Source organism: Carex rostrata, chromosome 20, assembly GCF_964058835.1.
Source record: "Carex rostrata chromosome 20, lpCarRost1.2, whole genome shotgun sequence".
NCBI classification, from domain to species: Eukaryota; Viridiplantae; Streptophyta; class Magnoliopsida; order Poales; family Cyperaceae; genus Carex; species Carex rostrata.
This window is the reverse complement of record NC_135937.1, coordinates 426,393-444,744: the sequence shown is the minus strand read 5'-3', so window position 1 is coordinate 444,744 and position 18,352 is coordinate 426,393. Positions and strand designations below refer to the sequence as shown.

At 34.8% G+C, this 18,352-nt stretch overlaps 3 protein-coding genes across 3 annotated transcripts; 1 reads left to right on the top strand and 2 right to left on the bottom strand.

The window, feature by feature from the left end:
- Window positions 1-1,582: 1,582 nt before the first annotated feature.
- On the top strand, window positions 1,583-4,514 carry LOC144572735 (uncharacterized). Its single transcript, XM_078322410.1, has one exon. The coding sequence runs from the start codon at window positions 1,659-1,661 to the stop codon at window positions 4,371-4,373; it is 2,715 nt and encodes a 904-aa protein (XP_078178536.1). The 5' UTR covers window positions 1,583-1,658; the 3' UTR covers window positions 4,374-4,514.
- Window positions 4,515-4,975: 461 nt separating this feature from the next.
- Window positions 4,976-8,314, bottom strand: LOC144572362 (short-chain dehydrogenase TIC 32 B, chloroplastic-like). Its single transcript, XM_078321907.1, has 8 exons — window positions 8,021-8,314; window positions 6,701-6,932; window positions 6,476-6,555; window positions 6,167-6,320; window positions 5,972-6,050; window positions 5,791-5,875; window positions 5,659-5,705; window positions 4,976-5,390 (listed from the first exon to the last, which is right to left on the bottom strand). The coding sequence occupies exons 1-8, from the start codon at window positions 8,136-8,138 to the stop codon at window positions 5,223-5,225; spliced, it is 963 nt and encodes a 320-aa protein (XP_078178033.1). The 5' UTR covers window positions 8,139-8,314; the 3' UTR covers window positions 4,976-5,222.
- Window positions 8,315-12,769: 4,455 nt separating this feature from the next.
- Window positions 12,770-15,903, bottom strand: LOC144572772 (putative glutathione S-transferase GSTU6). The gene is made up of 4 exons (XM_078322448.1): window positions 15,784-15,903; window positions 13,945-14,024; window positions 13,290-13,368; window positions 12,770-13,157 (listed from the first exon to the last, which is right to left on the bottom strand). The coding sequence occupies exons 1-4, from the start codon at window positions 15,901-15,903 to the stop codon at window positions 12,915-12,917; spliced, it is 522 nt and encodes a 173-aa protein (XP_078178574.1). The 3' UTR covers window positions 12,770-12,914.
- Window positions 15,904-18,352: the final 2,449 nt, after the last annotated feature.

Below are 18,352 nucleotides of genomic sequence, written 5' to 3'. Positions count from 1 at the left end.
CGGTTTGGTTGAAATTTGAATAATTTTGGTTTAAATAGATCGGTTCAGTTTAGACTTCTCAAAACCGATTAAATCGAAATGTCTGGTTTATATTGGTTCGACTCTGATTTTATTGGTGTTATAATGATTTCGTTAAATCAAACCGGACCGAACTAAATTGAACTTCAATTGTTGTGTATGACAATGTATTCTTTTTGTTAATAATGGTATCAATAGATTTACTTCGGTTTGAACCGAACAAACTGAAATTATTTAGGTTTGTTCGGTTCGGTTCTTAATTGATTGATACATTTAATTGGTTCGGTTTTATTTTTGAAAAAAAAAATGATTTGATCATTTTACTTCAGTTGAAGTTTGAACCGTACCGGCCATTTGAATAGGGTGACAATTTGTGATCCCAAACTGTTATCGCATCAGAATTTCTTCCTGATCATTTGTCATTAATGGCTGGTCAATAATGATATTATGAGAATTTTTATTGGCCAAAAGTAATAATTTATTGGTGAGGCCATTATAGTAAATTTAAAGAAGGTCATGACTCATGAATATTAACAAAAAGAAAATGCAAATTTAGTAATAACTATTCCCCATATTTGGTTGTGGTCTAACGAGGTCTAAATTATTTATGTTTGGTGGAATAACGATTTGGTTGTGGCCGGTCTAAATTGGTAATAATTATTCCCCATATTTGGTTGTGGCCGGCTCAATTAAGGCACGTTTGGTGGAATAACGAGGCCTAAACTCCTTATTATAGATAACGATATTAATATTTGGATAAATTTGTTTATAAAATGAGGAGGGATCAAGTTACAACAAATTACCACAACCATTTTCTACATTTTTAAAGTCCAAATCGTCGATCCAAATCATTAGATGTGTCTCTACAATAAAATGTGTTTGGAGACCAAATTTTACAATTTTTGGAATTTTTTTACTATTTATTAAGATGGTACAAAAACTAGTCAAATTCATACCATTGAATTTTGTACCCATCTTAATAAATAATAAAAAAAATCCAAAAAATGTAAAATTTGATCTCTAAGCACATTTTATTGTAGAGATCACATCTAATTGGTTTGGATCGACGATTTGGACTTTGAAAATGTAAAAAATAGTTGTGGTAACTCAAAAATTGTTATAACTTGATCCCTCCTCTTATAAAATAATTCAGTATTTATAACATAAACGGAGGTATTATATTTGCATAAATATTTTTTTTTAATTTAGTTTTCTGATTTCTTTTTTTAAAGTTCATATGATTAATTATTCGACAATTATTTGTTTTGTATCCGTATTCGTAGATTATCCGCTCTGTATTCGTATCCGTTTAAGGCGGATTTAATTTTGAATTTTAACATCCATTTACTATCCGTATCTCTATTTGTATCCGCTTATTGACAAACGGATACAGATTTAGTATCAGCATTATCCGCTCCGAATCCGCTCCGTTTTCACCCCTAGAAAAAGGAGGATACATCATTTTATGTTTTGCAGATTTGCTGGGGTTATTTATTATTCTCATCCGGAGTCTAATATTGAGATTCTCAAGGGTTCAGAAGCAATTTCCAACAAAAAGGACTTGAATTATCGTGTAGATCCTTTCTTCAATTCTTCTCCATCTCAGTGCTGACTGCTGAGTGCTCTCTTTCACCTCGCCAATGCCACCTTCACTGAAACCTCTCCCCCCTTGCTCCGATCACAAAATCGTCCATAGGCTGCTCTCCATCCTCCAATCCCCACCTTCCTCGTGGCATCTCCACCTCCCCTCCATTACCCCTCTCCTATGCTCACACCACCTCGACCGTCTTCTTCTCTCCATTACCCTCCCTGTCTCTCCCCTTCTTCTCCGCTCCCCATCATTACCGTCCCCTACCTTTCCTTTTCGCTTCATTACACTTCTATCATCTTCACTCTCCTTCCCACTTTCTCCTCTCTCGTTCGCACTCCTCTCCTATACCCTCCCCTCCACTTTGCCTCGCCACCTGTCTTTATCTGTGTTTCACAGTTTTCTTTCTTCTCATCCAACTCTTTCTCCTCTTACCATCTTCAATCTTCTACTAAAAACCCAAGTTCACCTTTTTTCACCCTTGTTCCCGTTGCCCCTTGATTGCCTTGTACATGCTTACCTCTTTCGCCGGCAGCATATCAATGCTTACAACATCACCATGTTATCCATCGAGCACTCAATTGTACTAAAGATGAAAACTTTCAGTGATGTCATGTTCTCCTTATTGAGATTCAGGTGTTTTTCTCTTGTAGTTAACCTGTTCGACAAATTGCTTGAAAGAGGAAATTTGGGATTTTATCCTGATGAGTATATCTACACTGCTGGTATAAGAGCTTTTTGCGAATTAAAGGATTTGACACGTGCCCAGAATGTGATTTGTAAGATGGAGGAAGAAAAAATAAATTCATCTGTGATTCCATACAATGCAATGATATATGGGTTTTGCAAGAATGGGAGAATTAAAGAGGCAATTGAGATGGAGGAGGAACTGAAGCACAAAGGTATATCCCCAGACGGGGTTACTTACAAGACCTTGTTATATGGGCTGTGTAAAGATGGTTTATTTGATGAAGGTTTGACTTTGGTTGATGAGATGATTAAATTAGGGTTTCTACCGTGGAAGAGTAGTTGTTGTCTGTTAATTGATGGACTTAGGAAAAGGGGTAACATTGAAAAGGCTTTTGAACTTGTTAATAAACTGTGGAAACTGGGTTTGATTCCTAATATATTTGCATTTAATGCATTGATGGATTCTTTGTGTAAAAGTGGGAAGTTTGACGAAGCTGAGTTACTTTTTCAGAAAATTAGGGATAAAGGGTTGGCACCTAATGAGGTCAGTTATTCGATTATGATACATTCTTTGTGTAAGATAGGTGATATGGGTAAAGCACATAAGCTCTTTGATAAAATGCGGGATGAAGGTATTCAGGTTAAGTCTGTTTACCCTTATAATTCCTTGATTCATGGTTATTGTAAAGAGGGTAATTTGAACAAAGCCATGCTTTTATTGAGAGAATTGATTCAAAATGGGATTAAACCTCATGGTTCGACTTATACCACCTTGATGACTGGCTTTTCCAAAGAAGGGAACCTAACTATGGTTCTAGATCTTCATAATGAAATACCTATAGTTGGTCTGAAATGGAATGTTTATACTTTCACGGCACTAATATGTAGCTTTTGCAAAGTTGGTAAAATGAAAGAAGCCTCTGAGTTTTTTGATGAGATGATAAAGCTAAAAATTGCCCCAAATGAGGTGACATATAATGTTTTAATCGAGGGCTATTGCTCAATTGGGGATACAACAAGGGCATTTGAGTTGTTTGATTGTTTGGTGGAAAGGGGTCTCAAGCCTGACAATTACACTTATCGGGCGTTAATTAGTGGATTATGCTTAACCAATTTGGCATCTAAAGCCCATGAGTTCATACTTGATATTGAGAAAAATAATCATTTGCTAAATCATATTAGTTTTAGCGAGCTCATGCGTGGTTTCTGCAAAGAAGGGCAAATAAAGGAGGCATTGAGTATCTGGTATGAGATGGAAAATAGAGGTCTGATTCTGGATACAAAGAGCTTTACCATTTTAATTAGTGGGCTTTTGAAAGGACCCGATAAGGAACATGTGTACCCGATAGTGAAGCAGATGGTTATGCGGGGTCTTAAGCCCGATGATGTATTATATACAAGCATAATGCTTGCCTATTTTAATGAAGGGAGTGTTACCAAAGCTTTACCTTTTTTGGGTAAGATATTCTCTGAGGGTCTTTCCAGAAATGAGGTCACAATCTCGATTTTGGTAAATGGGTTATGTAAAGCAGGTCTGTTAGAAAAAGCAGAGTGGATACGTGATAATTGCGTACATAACGAGGTAATATGTGGTACTTTTATTGACCATTTTGTACAAGGGGGTAAATTGGATGAGGCAGTGAATCTACATGCGACAATGCTCAAAAGGTCTTTAGCTAACCAGTTTTCTTTCAACATGTTGGTAAATGGATGTTGTAAGGCTGGAGAGATCCAATATGCTATTGATATGTTAACCCATATGGATCTACTGGGTTTTTCACCTGATTGTATTACATACACCACAATTATTCATGAGCTTTGCAAGAGGGGTGAAATTAGAAGAGCAATAGATCTGTGGGGTGAGATGGTAAACAAGGGGACTAAACTGGACCTAGTTGCTTATAATATTCTGATACATGGTTGTAGTACTCATGGAGAGTTTACAAAGGCATTTGGGTTGTTTGAGGATTTGATTACGAGTGGTTTAAGGCCGAATTGGGGAACCTACAGAGCCCTTTTTCAGGGCACCTTTCTTTTTGATTCCTATAAAGGAGAAACATTACTTTTAAATGAGTGATTTTGAACTTGTAGAGGCTTGCTCGGCTTTGCGACACAGGAGCAGATGTATTTATTTTAATTTTATGAACCAGGTAGCAACAAATTATATACAATTTGTATCTAACAATCGTTTTTTTTTAAATATATTTAAAAAAAGGCTGCCAAAACAGCATTTCTACTGGTGTTGTAGCGTAGTGTACCGTATCATATCATACCATGCACCATACCATACCATATTCAGTGGTTGTAATAAAAGGGTAGCTCAAAAAACAAAAAAAAAACACAAAAAGAAGAAAAAAAAAACGAAATGTGAAAAAGGTTAAAATAATAAGCTTTTATTGAAGACTTTAAGATACAAGTATGTCGAAACTATACTGTCCCAAATAGTTCGTGTCTTGTACCAGTACGCGTGACTGCTATTCTTACTCTACTTTGGAGCCATACTAATTACATTTTCCTGATATATTCTTAATTACGCTACTGTTGAAATAATTTTTATTTCATTGCGTTGTTTAGACTTTATAATCTAACTTGCCATGAGCCATCTGATCCCTGCTGGTCGGGTCAGTTTGGAAATGACAATAATAATAATAAAAAAAAAACAGCATAGTAATTGCCAAGTTTATAACTAGAGCTATACAAGTTTTATGCATGCTTTTAAAAATAAGCATATCATCCAAATCAAAATATTCATTCATAGAGCTAAAGAAATGGAGAAATATCAAAGACACATCGTACTTATTGCTACAATAATTTTGCTAGATATCATACTTATCATCAAACATATATAATTTCCCTCATTGCTGACGGATTACTTCAAACCACAACTAAGTAGCCACCCAATATTTTCTTCTAATACTCAAGGAATTTACTGAGCTGATTTAACAAGCTTTTCACTGAACTGCCACAAATCTTTGGCCAATTTCTCATCACGCGCCAAAACATTAGTTTTTTGTTCATTGCAATCAGAAAAGTACTTTGCTGTGACTCCTTTTAAGCTTGGGTTCGTCGCTACAAAGCATGTTGTGGCTGCCCCCTAAAAAAAGTATTGAAATAAAATGAAAGATATTGTATTAGAGAAGTAATGATAACAAAAATTGTACTCTGTATCTTCACTGGAATTGTACCGATCAGTACCAAGTTGTGATGCATGGTACAGTAATGCTTAATTATTAGTAAATAAACAAAGAAATAGTTAAAAATTTGACACTGAAAACATTGGTAAGAAAATATGATTCATTACAGTTGCTAATTTCTAAACAAAAAATTACTGACTTTAGCAAATGAAGTGACAAAATGCAAACCTGGGGAACAGTTTTCCAGCACATGTAGGTGAATACTTTGAGCATTTCTACACAGATAAAATTGAGGAGAGTGAGCAGATATATATTTAATTTCCAAAATTAGAAGAGAAGTTGTGTAATTCAGATACATACTCATGACAAATAAGGAGTGCCTCATAAGGTTTGTCATGATTAAACCAGGATGAACTGAGTTCACTGTAATATTTGCACCTTCTTTCTGTTTCACAACAACAACCATAAAAGTAATTACTATTCTTTATTTCAATATATAAAAAAAAAACTGAAATGAAGAAAAGTACAAAATAAAAGATACCCTTAAGCGCCTTGAGAGTTCTTTTGCATGAAGTATATTGGCAAGTTTAGATTGCCCATATGCTTTCTTATCAGAATATCTACAAGAAAAATTAAATCAGATATAAATATGAAACCATCTTTGGAAAATATCTGGTTATCCAAACTGCAGACCCACAGTTATATATGGTGATAAATTGAGAGGTAGCATATATACACTGTTGGATCGTTCAGTTGTTCAAAGCAAATTCCTTTGTCATAGGTATGGTGATGTGCGATGGACGACAAATTTACGATCCTGCCTTCAATTCCTGTGTTCTTCGCAGTGCTCTTCATTTTCTCGAGAAGCAAGTTAGTCAGTAAGAAATGACCTGTTTGAGTAGAAATAACCAGATAGATGTTTGTATTGTTATCCATTTTGTTTTTAAATAGTCAAACTATAACAAAAAAAATATTATATTTATTTATTAATATTTTCATTGATTCTTATGATTGTGTGCTTCTATGATTATATCTGAATCATTACCTAGGTGATTGGTGGCGAACTGCAACTCAATTCCATCTTTGGAGAGTTGAAAGGGACAGAACATAATTCCTGCGTTGTTTCTGTACCAAAGAATTTAAAATGCCAATGTGAAGTTAAATGTCAAAAATTTAAACGCATAAAAAGTTAAAAACACAACTGAAATGTAACAGTGCAAATATATTATATAATGTGTTCAAGAATTTGTGCTTGTGTTAGTGCGGTTACATTAGTAAGTTGAGAGGTAGGTCCATGGAGAGGAACTCATCGGCGAATGTTCGCACAGATTTCAAAGAGCTAAGGTCGAGTTTTATGGTATCAACACGAGCCTTCGGGGTTTTCTCTAATATCAGTGCCTTTGCATTCGATGCTGCTTCCATGTTTCTTGCAGCAATTATTACGTGGGCCCCTCGCAGTGCAAGTACCCTTGCCGTCTCTAGACCTATCCCACTGGCACCTCCTGTTTCAAAAAAAAAAAAAAAATGCTGGTTACCATGATCAGGGGCAGAACCAAGGAGGTGAAAGCGGGGGTCAGGCACCCCCCAACAACTTGTGTATGCATATGGAACCAAGGAGATTTTCTTTGTTTGCATGTTTAGTTGCATGTGTATCTATTAATAAACTTGTGTATGCACTCCCCGAAAAATTTCAGCTCTATTAATAAAACCCAGCATATGCACTCCCCAAAAAATTTCGCCGCCCCCCAAATTCAAATCCTGGTTCCGCCCCTGACCATGTTCTGTAAAAGGACTGAAATGAGAACTGTATATGTCAGATAGTTAACGTGACATTTTTTAGTCCCAAGAAAAGAAGGTTCCATCAATTTCGGAAAACACAGTAAATTAGGCAATTTGATAGATATGTAGGGGTATATATAAAATTTCACATTCGCACAACAAGAAGTCAAGAGTTATGAAAAAGTACGAAGTTGGGTGTGAAATTATGGTACAACAAATTTAAAATCATACAGTCTGGATGTAGTCATTAAATGCGAAGGAAAAGTTCCCAAATTCTAGCAAAATTAAATGCCTGAAGAATCGATCATAAATGGATCTTAATTAAGTTCTTAAACAATTAATAACCCTGTAGGCAAAAAATAATCCAAATATGAATCTTAACCATGCATATATAGTACATGTCCAAACTTATCTAGAAGACCGGTAGTTCACATTTATTATGAACCTCAAAGAGAATATTATAGGTAGAAAGAGCATTCTTCTTGTTATTATATGGGTATTAATACCGTGAATATTTGGTGAGTGCTTTTTGATTAAATGGTACAGATGTATACTAATGTAGTACTGGAGAAGGTGTGCATGTAAGGAGTACGTAGTTGACAACAGCTAGACAAGTCAATATTTTTTTATGAGATCCTTTAAAACAGCAAAAAAAAGAAAGATATAAATTAAATTCTAATATGAAATAACAGGTGTAGTTAAATGTTTCACATAATTTAAAAATTCCCATAAAGCATCTTAAGAAATAAAGTAATTCATAATTAAAGTAAACTACAATTAATGACATATAAACAAAAAAGATTGTACAAACCAGTTACAATTGCAGTGAGTTTACTAGCGTCGATTCCCTCGGTGACTTGGTGAGATGTAGAAGCGGATCCGAACCCGCTTGGACCCGGCCACCCGGTTACAAGAGAGAACACACCCATTTTCGTTATGAAGTTGTCAGTTGGTTTTGTTCTTTCTTCACAGTTTCACAGTCACAGGGGAGGAGGGAGAGAGATAAATTAAGAGACAGGATGTGAAAAGTTAAAGAGTAGTTTTTATTTATAATTTTATATTGAGATGATGTTGGTTGTTGGTTGTAGCTAGTTTGGTGGCTGGTATAAAGAGAGAGGCGGTCATTTAAATTTTAAACGGGTAAAATTTTGGAGATTTTTCTTAATTTAGTTAATTATATATGCTTTATTCAGACTCGCTCGATCGTCGATTTTAGTTTTCTAGAGGAAAGATTAATGTCAGAAGGTGGCAAGAAGGGTACCGGATTGGATTGTGAATGAGGCGACCTTATGGGAAATTTTTAGCTTAGTTTTGTTGAGGGGGACCTAGTTCTTAGTTTTCTTAGTTTTTACTTGTTTGCGAAATGTTTGGTCGAAATTGAAGCACCGTAGCATGGGGCTGATACATTGTGAAACAAGATATTGCATCAATTACTTAGAAAACCGTAAATAGCAGTACTATTTTGAGAGCAATATTTATATTATTGAACGAAAGACAGAAAATGCTTCTATTTTCATATTCAATTTATTTTTGTATAGAATTCTTCTAATTATGATAAAAGAAACCCTAATAAAAGTTAATATTATATATGTAAAAGGAAACTATTAATTAAATACTATTTTGGACAATATAAGAATGACTCGACTTATTGTCTTTTATTTATTTTTAATTTATGGCGACATTGTTATTTTAAGAGTTGAATTGAATAAGTCAAGTCATTCTTGAATGAATTGGATCCGTAAGGTTTAGGCTGCAAAATTAATTTACATTCAGTCATCTTTAACAAACATAACAGACAAAACTGTATTATGAAGAATCAACAATACAGGTGGCAACCATGGGATTAATAACTCATGCACATTTTCAGTCAAATAAGAGCAGTTTGCATTAATATGAACTTAATTATAGGTGGCAGTAGTGGCTTTTGAGTGTTGACTTGATAATGACTTGGAATTAATGATTAATATAAGGCTGACAAATGTTAGTAGAAATTAAAGGATGGCAGCGGGTTTATGGTGGCTTTTGTGCGGGATGGGATTGCACGGGTGCGGGAACCCGCTATTTAATTTATGGGAACCCAGGCTCATGAGTACATACATAAATTATTGTAGGAATATGTTAAAATTGGTGTTCGGTTGTATCGTAGGATTAATTGTGGAAAATTCTATTTTTCTTTCTAAAATGTTTCATATAATACAATTATTTTTATTAATAAAATTATTAATAATGAAATTAAATCAAATTGATGAAATAATATTTTAAATTAGTTATTAGTTATTATTTTATAAAATATAAATATTTTTTATAATTAAATAAATAAGTATTTAATGAGATAGATATACTATGTCATTTGCATTCAATAATTTGAAAACATATTTAACAAACCATCAGATTTGTTAAATAACTAAAATGGGTACAAAAGTATATATGATACATCTCTTCCAAGAAAAACAAATTGTATTAACAAAACTGCTAAAAAATAGTCTTCATTAATGGATCAAGAAACCCTTTAAGATTTTATTAAAATATGAAAGCTACGCCATTTGGGAAAATGAAAATGCATTCTGAGTGCATAATTTTTTTCCCACCACTTTTGACCTAGACGGGAACAGTTTGAGGAAAAATGATGGGAGATTTTGAGGAAAAAAAAGGTACGCTGAACGACTCAGGGAAATGTTGAGGGAACCCATTCCTTTTCCCGTATAAAATTTTCAGCCGAACATGCCTTAAATTTAGTTTGCTATGTCTATCTAATATCTATCCAAATTTTGAATAAATAAAATTTGACGAAGATATTATTCCTCAATCCTCACCAAGTTACGAAAGATTGTGTTTGAGAATGCCCCAATTAATGCATAATTGTAAGAAATTCCACATCTGATGGTGGCGGATTTGATGTGCGATTCGGATCATCCGATCAAGATCAAATGACTCTTATATCATTAAAGACATATAAAATAAAAATGTAATCAGGTAGTTGATATCTCATAGTATTTGCCATTGTGATGAAAATTGCTAGCCAGCAAGTATTGATCATATCCTAATTTGTTGGTACCACGGAGAACATGTTTGCACTATATATTGTCACATTCAAGTATTCAACGATCAACATTGAAACCAATACACCGCTAGCTGCAATTATTGTTGTGGTGAAGTCCGTGAACTGAATTTATATATATAGGCCGCTGGTTGATGTTGATTCTAATTAATATTTTCGATTTTCGTTTTACTAGTCAATTTGTAGCTAGCTTGATTGTTCTTTTTATTTTATAAAACATGACATGCCTTCCATTATAATAAGCCGAAAATTTATAATTAATTTTTAATCTACCCCACAGAATGTTGATTTTGTTTTGTTTAAATATTCATAATAAGAACAATTAATGGATATCATTTTGTTGGTTTAATTAATTCGTAATAAGAACAATTAATGGATATCATGTTTTACCTTGGTAGTGGCGTCAGAAGGGGTTGATTCAGTCTAGAAATTAAGTTTGATAGTGACATCGGAGGAGGTACGTAGCTAGCTAGGTGAAAGGTCCAATCCTGAAAAATTAGAAGAAAGATTAAAAGAGGAAATGAACCGCCCATTCATAAAATTAAGTTGTTTGCTAACAGAAACACTGATTGCATGAACAATATAATATTGAACAGTTTGGATTCGTTGATTTTAGAGTTGAGTTGAAAAAAGAGTTTGGTGAAACTTAGAAACACCCTATTTTTACTAAAATTATTTCCACTATTTTGAAATTATATAATATATTGAATTCATGCCAGCTGCAACAATGTTGACAACCCTTCCTGATTTCTGATGATTCTATTGCAATGCCCCATCTCTCAAAAGTGAAAAAGTTGTAGAAGCTAAGATTCTTTAATATTTGTGCTAATATCTAAACTCAAAATTGGGTCAGATTTGACCATTTATTTTTTGGTATTTAGGAATCTTAAGACTTAAGAGCAGTTATTTTGTTGGTTCCTTGGAATTGGTTGTACACGTGATTCCCCCTGACATGAGATGCGTAGGTCCTCGATCTGGGCGTGTCGGACTGCATGTCAAATTGTTTAATTTTGTGATTTTCTGTCCACCGTTACGTTATGCTAACAGCTAACAGCTAACAGAGTAAGATGCGTCTTTACAAAATTGTCCTACAAGTGTCCGCCTAAAACTATACTAATAGATCATATCAGATCCATACATTTAACTTTCTTAAAACTATACTACTTAATCCGTCTAATCTTAACCAGATGGCTGAGAGGTTTGCTTTAAAATTAATTTTTACGTTTCTATATTTTCAATCTGATTATGAAATATTAATTTATATTTTCTGCTACACGGTGTACGTACTTAAGTCCAGTGCAGGTTTTAAATTGAATTTTGAAACCCATCAAATGGCACTGCAAAATATTCAAATTTATCAATCATTTCGATCTAAAATAAAAATGAAATTATTATTTCCGGTTATTTAATAATTATGAGACGCCGCTACAAGAAAAACTGCATATATGCATCTTAATTAAATATATATATATTTTTTTTTGGCGAAACTACCGTTAGACTTCTATTTACGCAACAATATGGTATAAAGTGCAAGTTGACATATGCAGAAAGAAAAAAAAAGTACAAATTTGTAGATTTTCTAATCTAATCAATATTGAATTCTTTATTTAAAATTGGAAAGAAAAACAAGAATCGCGGTTGGAAAGGTTCTAGTAGCAAAAGTCATTGGAATCGATATTTGATATATTGGAATAATGCATTTTGTTATTGATTGACCCTAGACGGATAAAACATTAACAATTTTTTAGCTAACTAAAAGCCTTTTGCCTAACCCATATTAATTGATCAATGGGCCACATGATTTTCTTTCTGATTATCATAGATGTACTGAAAATTAAAATTAGTAGTGAAGAACATAAAATCTACATAAACTGACACCACACTTAGAGAAGATGTCAAATTTCACTGTCCAGGTTGGCTGATCACACTTGGAGAGTATATGGCACCTAGATCTAAAGCTAACATGAGTCAGGAAACAACACCCCTGTTCATATTCTTGGAGCTTGATTCATAATGTTCACATTAATTGAGCCCCTTTCACATAAGGAGGAGTTAACCTCTTGTTCACATTAGTAGGACAACGTCGGAAGCTATGAACCTACTGAATGGAAGCTAAAGCTGGCGATAGACATCATCTATTTTGTTGGTTAGAAAACCGTCATCAGAGAGACGGTCACTCGAACATTAAGAACATCACGGTGAAGAAAAAGAATAAGAGGTCAAGAACAAAGAGGGTAGGAGGAAGAGAAAGGAGAAGAGAATGAAAAAGAGGGAAAAATAGACTACAACATTAACAACAAACAACACCAATATCAAACAACAACAAAACAACAACAAAATAAAACTACGAGAGAGCCGGAACAAAGTAGTGGCGAGAAACATAAACGTAAACGCCTGCTAACAAGACGGTGAAGAAAAACTGTAGAGGTGGACGTCAAAGAGGAGATGGGTGGCACGTTGGGGGGAACACGCTTAAAGTAGCAATAACAACACATACCCCAATATGTAATTACCAAAAAAGTATGTCAATTAGCTGAAGCAACGTTCCAAAATGTGGCTCGAAGCATTCTCACCTCCTCTTCTACCATCTCCGCACTTGGGAGAACACGGTTTACGAAATCCACGGTGAAAAAGTGTTTTTCCCACTCTACCAATAATGGTACCTTTGTCTCATCAAGCAACTTAACCCCGTTGCCTTGATCCATGTCAACTGACAACCCAAAGTCACATCAAGAAAACCAATGGTGTCTCCACCAAAGAATTTCTTCCCGCCAGAGCAATTCTTAAAAGCTCCTTCCAACTGCTCAAGAGCAACAATTGTATCTAAAATTTTTGTTGCCGTTGTCTCCTCTGTCATAGCCTTTAGGATACCAACAAATGAAGATAGCAACTGCACGGATGAAAGAAAACATGAAAAATTTGTTACTTGTGTACTAATGCAATCTCATAACTTCAATCATTATAGGATTTAATTTCATATGTATTGTGGTTGATCGTGGAATTAAACAACTAGTAAAAGTACCTTATCGTCAATGTACATTGCCCAGAAACGAGCAATGACGCGTTCATGGGGATCAGCAGGGAGCACAGAAGGTCCAGCACTAGATCACTTCTCATCAACGACTCGCATATGCTTTTATCGTTGTGGATGAGTACCGGTACTTTTATTTTAAATCTTGCCATAGAGACAAGCGCAACAAGAAATCTCAACGTCGCACTGCATAGACTTTTTTATTTTATTTCACATGTAGTTAATTAGTTGTAAGAAAGCTGCTGCTTTGAGATCAAGCAAAAGATACTTGAGCAAGAACTGTAGCTACTGTTCAACTATATAAGACAAGGGTTTCTTATTAGGATCCACCATGACAACTTTCTTAAAATTCATATTCTTCGGCAATTTTCGCTCCAGAATGGAAAATGGGCTCTGATGCAATTTTGTTGGGCTGAAAGACTAATTTCAGCTGAAGGAATTATGCCAAGATATTAGATTAGCATCGCATCTCTAATTAGAAAATAGGAAATCAGAAAATTAGCGGGCCGCAGATCTCTCTCAGCCTCTAAATTTCAACTTTGAAACTGGTTCAATTTGGGCCGAGTTTGGGTCCAGAAGTGCTAGGTTTGCAATATTTTTTGTGAACCGAATCTATACAAGTATCATGTAAGACAAACCAGCTGACATCATCAAGGTGACGCCATAAGCAATTAACAAATTAATTAGGTCTGTCACAATTGCAATTCTCTTGTGGCGCTCACTATACTGTAAAATCCATATAAAATAGAACTTCATACAAATTTAAGAGCACGCTCCAATTTCTATACAAGATTACAAGCAGCAATGCCTCAGTGAATCTCAAATGTTTCTAAAGCCATGTGCATCTCATGTTCTTATCGACTTATATCTAGTACAATAATTGGATGGGGCATTTAAAAAGCATCTTCAACTCATCAGCCAAATGGGATCCAATGGCCAAAGCAGAGACTGTGTGTGTGTGAGATTGAGAAGAGCGGTAGAGAGAGGTTGCCTTCGCAGGAGAGATGACGCCATGGCCACATTAATTATAAATGGTGATTGCATCATCTTTCCAGTGACGGTAACCTAGCAGTCTACCAATAATAATTCGTTTTTATTGCCAAATTAATTTTCTCTCCTTTCTGCCTCTCATCATAAACCTCTCAGTTTTTGTAATTTCTTTTTTCAGAGATTTCCGTAAAATCAAATTGAAAAGAAGAGCTCAAGTTTCCCTTACATTTTTTTTTAAATGTTCTTATTATCATTTTTTAAATAAAAGTGGTATTAACCATCAGTTTTATTAGAAACTATAGCATATTACAAAATGTGCCCTAAGGCAATGTTTAACTATTGTAGCTAATACTCAAAAGGATCACTTTAGTTGTGAAGCAACTAAGTGATATCTAAACAGTAGAGATTAGAAGGAAACGTAAGGTTTTCATAGTACTAAACAACATTACGAATTAGTAAGTGCCATATTAGATCCCAATAGAGAATTAAGGGGCTTAAGAGGAATCAACAAAGGATGAGCTGGATTGGTTTCGATTAGAAGATATTGTAATGGTTGCATCCAAGGCATCAAAGTCAGCTCTGTCTCGAAGATACTCAGAGAGGTCTGACTCTCTAGTTCATGAAAGGGATCTTCCTTTGAATCTCAGATACTGGTGTTCTCCGATGATGTATCGGTCCCCGAGAAGATTATAATGGAACCCAAGTTAAAAGAGACACATCCATTGACAAAATTTAAGTTGAATTTGAGTAAGAGTCATCTAATCTAGATTGGCACCAGTATGAAGTGAGATGATTTGGCTACCAATATTCTGAGGTAAGGTGATTGCAGTGTTGTTGAAACAAATTTTATACTTAGCTAACCATATAGTCCAGATAGTAGCAGCTCTTATCAATTTTATTAGTAATGATTTCTTAAGTGGTATATGTTGGTCCCAAAGGCACCTAGAGAGGGAGGGGAGGGGAGGGGAGGGGGGGGGGGGGGGGGGGGGGGGGGTGAATAGGTTTTTTTTATATTTTTTTTGTCTAAGTAATAAGATTATAGCGTGTCTATAAGTTATTCTTAGCGAAAATTAACTAGAATAACTTTGTCCTAAACTAAAAGTAAAGTAAATAGTAGAGTTTAGAGACACTTGACACGAGAGTTATTTACGAAGTTCGGCACTCACGTCTACGTCTCCGGTGCCCGCGACCTTCTAGATGGCGCGCCTTTCTTTACCTAATAAGAAATGATTACAAGGTGGAACCGGTGAGCTTTTACAAACTTATGGGAAGTCACACGGTCCTAACAGGAGCACTAAAGGCTCAAAGGAAATAATCCGATTCGCGAGGTCTCAAGGATTGCAAGGTGAGCGTGAGGCTCAAGATAACAAGGGTTACAAGGTGTTTGTAGTAAATAAAGATATCTCATAAATCACTCGGGTTGTTAAAGTTGATTGAGTATAGTGGAGAAGATTTTCAGTTGTTGAATGAGTATTGAAGTTTAAGATCTAGCAACCATGGTGGCTCTCTTGTTAATAGAGGAGATGAAGTTTGGCAGCTGGAGCACCCCTAGAAATCTAGCTTTGACTTCTATATAAAGGGAGAGAAGCAAATCTAGGTTTATTCTTGTTTCCATGTCTGACGTCTATTTTTCACGGCTTATACCGATCCATCCGTTCATATTCTAAAAAGGTTAATACATAGAAGTTGTAGATATCGGTCTCCTGAGAATTTCAAGCTTTGATTCACTCAAATCCGAGATCGTATGACCAAACGGTGGCCAAAATATGAAAGGTGTGTAGGCTGACAGAATTCTAGCGTTGTGACAGTTCGGGTAGCGTTGTAACGGTCCGTCTCTGGATTGCTTAGTGTTCAGTGATGCTAAAAGGTATTTTATGCATCACGGACTATCCTGGGATGTATTTTTACCGTTATAACTGTAACTGGACCGTTATACGGTCCTCAACTGTTCTGGAACTTCAGCACTCTTCAAACAGGCGTATCTTGGTGCTCGAGTGTCCGATTTTGGTATATGACCACTTTTAGGAAAACTTGTGAAGAGTAGATATTGATTCTGAAGTCTTGGCCTTCATTGAAATATTTCTATATCTTATGAGCCTGCACACATCTCAACTCAAGGAAATTATTAAATGCAATTTATGTATGTTTTGCAAATCTAGTCAAACAGATAAGTCGAGGGCTCCCAAAACCAACAGTATATAATGATCTGGAGACCATAAGTCTGGTATAGTAGTACAATTAAAGGTAAATCCATTGTGATTAGCTATCCAATACTATATAGCAAAGGCTAAGGGGGCAAGTAACAAATAAGTGGTATGTTGTTTCATATTGACCACAAATGGGCAGCTAAGACCACCATTCCAACCTTTGGTAACCAAATTTGTTTTTGTTAAAATATCGTCCTGTCTAAGAAGCCAAATGAAAACTTTAATTTTGAGGGGTATTTTAGATTTCCAGGTGAGGTCAAAGGATTTATTTGGGTACCCCCCCTTTAGATAATCAAGTATAGAGTGAGTGGACAGTGAATACACCAGTAGAAGACCAACAACAATGAATTAAGTCAGGAGCATTGGATTGTTGAGGTAAGGTGTTGGTAGAGAACATATGTTGAAGGTCTTGCCATTCTAAAACTAAAGTACTTAATTGATGGGTTGATGGTAATGACAAATAAATTTGGATGAATCACACCATGTATCTAACCAGAAACTAGTATCCTTGCCATTACCTATTTTTCTAGCTATACCTAAATTGTAAATATGTGTAAATGAGATGATTCCTGACCAAAAGGAGGATGGTCTTACAATATTTAAGCATGTGGTGCTATACTTATCAATCATAACAAGCCCTAGTTCTTACTAAATCATGCAATTAATACATTTATTTAAACTTTATTCCTATAATTTAGCTACTCCTCAAAGCCTCAAAGTACATTGTATTAGAGAAATGTGTATAGGGACGGGACTAGAAAATTATGAAGTGTTTCTGATTGTTGTTTAAAGCTAAATATTGGAAAATGCAACCGGGAAAAAAAAGTAAACAAATTCCATAAAAAAATTGAGAAAATGATAATCAAATCAAGAGCCAAAAAACCCAAAAAGACTCCACCTGGTATAATAAATTGATATGATTATAATATATGAGTTGGGTGCAGCAATGATTTTAAATGAAAGGTAAATTGGTGGTACAATGGTACCGGAAACGGTATCCACCTGGTACACGAGAGCAATAATCTTTGGTATGAGTTTGCTGCAGCTTCTCCTGGCTATTTTGTTCACGTTCTAAATAGTTAATTTTGCGGGGCGGGCGGGGCGGGGGGGGGGGGGGGGGGGGGGGGGTCTAAATGTAATTTTTTTATGCTCTGAGGCGTTGTACAGGATTTTTTTTTATTTTAACACAAAATGTTGGTGCAACAGTTATCACTTACCTTAAAAAAAAAAAGGTGAATCGATCGATGAGATTTTTAATAGAAGATTAATAATGGATTAAATGAAGAAAAATATGATAAAAATATGCAGTTTTTGTTGAAAAAGAAGATAATTTGATATTTTGATTGAAAAATTGAAATGATCAATATAACTATGAGGTTAAGCCTAATGGAAAAATGAACTAATAAGACTTAGGACAGATAGTAACAGATCTCATCTCTTTAAAGAATGATGTTTAATTTTCTCAAGTGACATCGAAAAAATATATATTTGTCGTAATTCATCGGAGTCTTTATTTCAGAAAAAAAATATTAATGGGAAAATATAATATTTTGGTATTTTCTTAAAAAAAAAAAGAGAATATGGTGATGCTAGCAATTATCCAAAAAAATGGAGGAAATGTTTAGAGATGTAAATTGGAAGGACTAGATGACTCCTCTTTTATTATCGCACTTGACCTGACTTATGGTAAATGCCATTTGATTGACTTATAGTTGGGGGCTTTGTCAAATTCCATTAAAAGTTTTAATGGTGTAGTTTACTACTTCTTTCCGAATTTATTGTATAATATATATATATTTTTTTTTTTAAATGCAAGTTGATAGATCATTCATGGTGATTGATTGTGTGTGTGTGAGA

What these genes read in the sequence shown, in the direction of transcription:
- LOC144572735 (XM_078322410.1), top strand. Translation starts at nt 1,659, where the DNA reads ATGCCACCTTCACTGAAACCTCTCCCCCCTTGCTCCGATCACAAAATC.
- LOC144572362 (XM_078321907.1), bottom strand. Translation starts at nt 8,138, where the DNA reads ATGGGTGTGTTCTCTCTTGTAACCGGGTGGCCGGGTCCAAGCGGGTTC. An exon ending in ACTCACTGCAATTGTAACTG is followed by an intron (nt 6,933 to 8,020) that starts GTTTGTACAATC and finishes TTTTTGAAACAG; the next exon opens with GAGGTGCCAGTGGGATAGGT. An exon ending in CTACCTCTCAACTTACTAAT is followed by an intron (nt 6,556 to 6,700) that starts GTAACCGCACTA and finishes TCTTTGGTACAG; the next exon opens with AAACAACGCAGGAATTATGT.
- LOC144572772 (XM_078322448.1), bottom strand. Translation starts at nt 15,903, where the DNA reads ATGGAAACAAGAATAAACCTAGATTTGCTTCTCTCCCTTTATATAGAA. An exon ending in TTAACAAGAGAGCCACCATG is followed by an intron (nt 14,025 to 15,783) that starts GTTGCTAGATCT and finishes TGGATTTTACAG; the next exon opens with TATAGTGAGCGCCACAAGAG. An exon ending in TATGGCGTCACCTTGATGAT is followed by an intron (nt 13,369 to 13,944) that starts GTCAGCTGGTTT and finishes GAAGTGATCTAG; the next exon opens with TGCTGGACCTTCTGTGCTCC.